Source organism: Fukomys damarensis, unplaced genomic scaffold (assembly GCF_012274545.1).
Source record: "Fukomys damarensis isolate Sample0158 unplaced genomic scaffold, DMR_v1.0_HiC HiC_scaffold_37, whole genome shotgun sequence".
Taxonomy (NCBI): Eukaryota; Metazoa; Chordata; class Mammalia; order Rodentia; family Bathyergidae; genus Fukomys; species Fukomys damarensis.
Genome location: NW_022900949.1, coordinates 1,549,680 through 1,550,798, shown reverse-complemented (window position 1 = coordinate 1,550,798; position 1,119 = coordinate 1,549,680). Strand labels below are relative to the sequence as shown.

Here is a 1,119-nt window from a genome sequence, read left to right as displayed (position 1 = left end):
GGGAGAGGCTGCAGGGGGGGCTGGAGTCCACCCTCAGGTAGAGCTGGGGCAGGGATCCTGGTGCATTAGCAGGGTCCTAGGGAGCCATGGGAGCTTTTGGAGCCCGAGGGCTGGGCTTCACTGCTCAGGCCTGACCTGCTGTTTCCTGCCCCCAGGTCCACGAGCTCATGACCCAGTGCTGGGCGCCCAGCCCACAGGACAGGCCGACCTTCGGTGCCCTGGGCCCCCAGTTGGAGGCTCTGTGGAGAGGAAGACGGGGGTAGTGGGTGGATGGGCCCTGGTCCCCTATGGCCCGCTTGCTGGGTGCAGTCTCTGCATTGTCTGTGGCCCCAGAGGTGTGACTTTGGGCCTCACAAAGACGCCTCATGGGGCAATGACCTCACTAGCAACCTGGAAGGCTCTTATGCATCCCTCAAAGCCCCAGCTGTTGTGTCCTTGCTGTTTTCCCTTGTGTGCCTCTATGCCTGCTGTGCCTCCCACCCAGCCCTGACCCTAGGGGTGGGGCAGTGTTTGTGTCCAGTTCTGTCCCCCCGATGTGGGGACTCCTTGGGGGCTGGGCTGAGGCCTGAGCATGAGGGGGCACAGAGTGGGCTCAGGGTGTTTGTTGAGTGAATAAAAGAGTTCAACAACAGTGATGTGTTGTGGCTGGACTTGGGTTGCAGGGTGGCTGGGAGAAATGGCTTGGATATCTTTGGGGGTGCCCTGTGAGGTCCCCAGGGCAGCTGGGGGAGGAGGCACAGCTGGAGAGGCCTTGGCCCGGCGCTGGAGGCCAGAGCTCCTGTCCCCCAGCCCAGCTGCGGCCTTGGCTGCACCCCAGGCAGCTCTGACCTCAGGCCTTGGCCGGGTGGATGGAACAGGGTGCTCTGGGGGGGTCACAGGGCAAGGCTGCGGGAGGAGGCTGGGGACAGGCGGACAGACACGGTGCCGGGAGGACAAAGCTCGTGCTCTACGGCCAGAGAGGACCCCGCTGGGGGGCAGCGCCCAGGCTCTGCTCTTAGCCTCAGTTTCTCTCTGGCAAAAACGAGTGGCGAGGCTGGCTGCACGCAGGAGGGGTGCAGAGGGGCTAATGTGTCTCTTCTGAGCCTCCAGCCCCTGCCCAGCCTGGGAGGCCCCGGGTGG

General features: G+C 64.3%; 1 protein-coding gene across 1 annotated transcript in view; it reads left to right on the top strand.

Annotated features, from left to right (window-relative positions):
• The window catches only part of Jak3 (Janus kinase 3), a 12,989-nt gene extending 12,237 nt beyond the window's left edge, over positions 1 to 752 (top strand). Inside the window, 1 exon segment of the mRNA XM_033759389.1 lies at positions 156 to 752. Within this exon segment, the coding sequence (XP_033615280.1) occupies positions 156 to 263 (108 nt within the window). The 3' untranslated portion in view covers positions 264 to 752.
• The last annotated feature ends 367 nt before the right edge of the window (positions 753 to 1,119 follow it).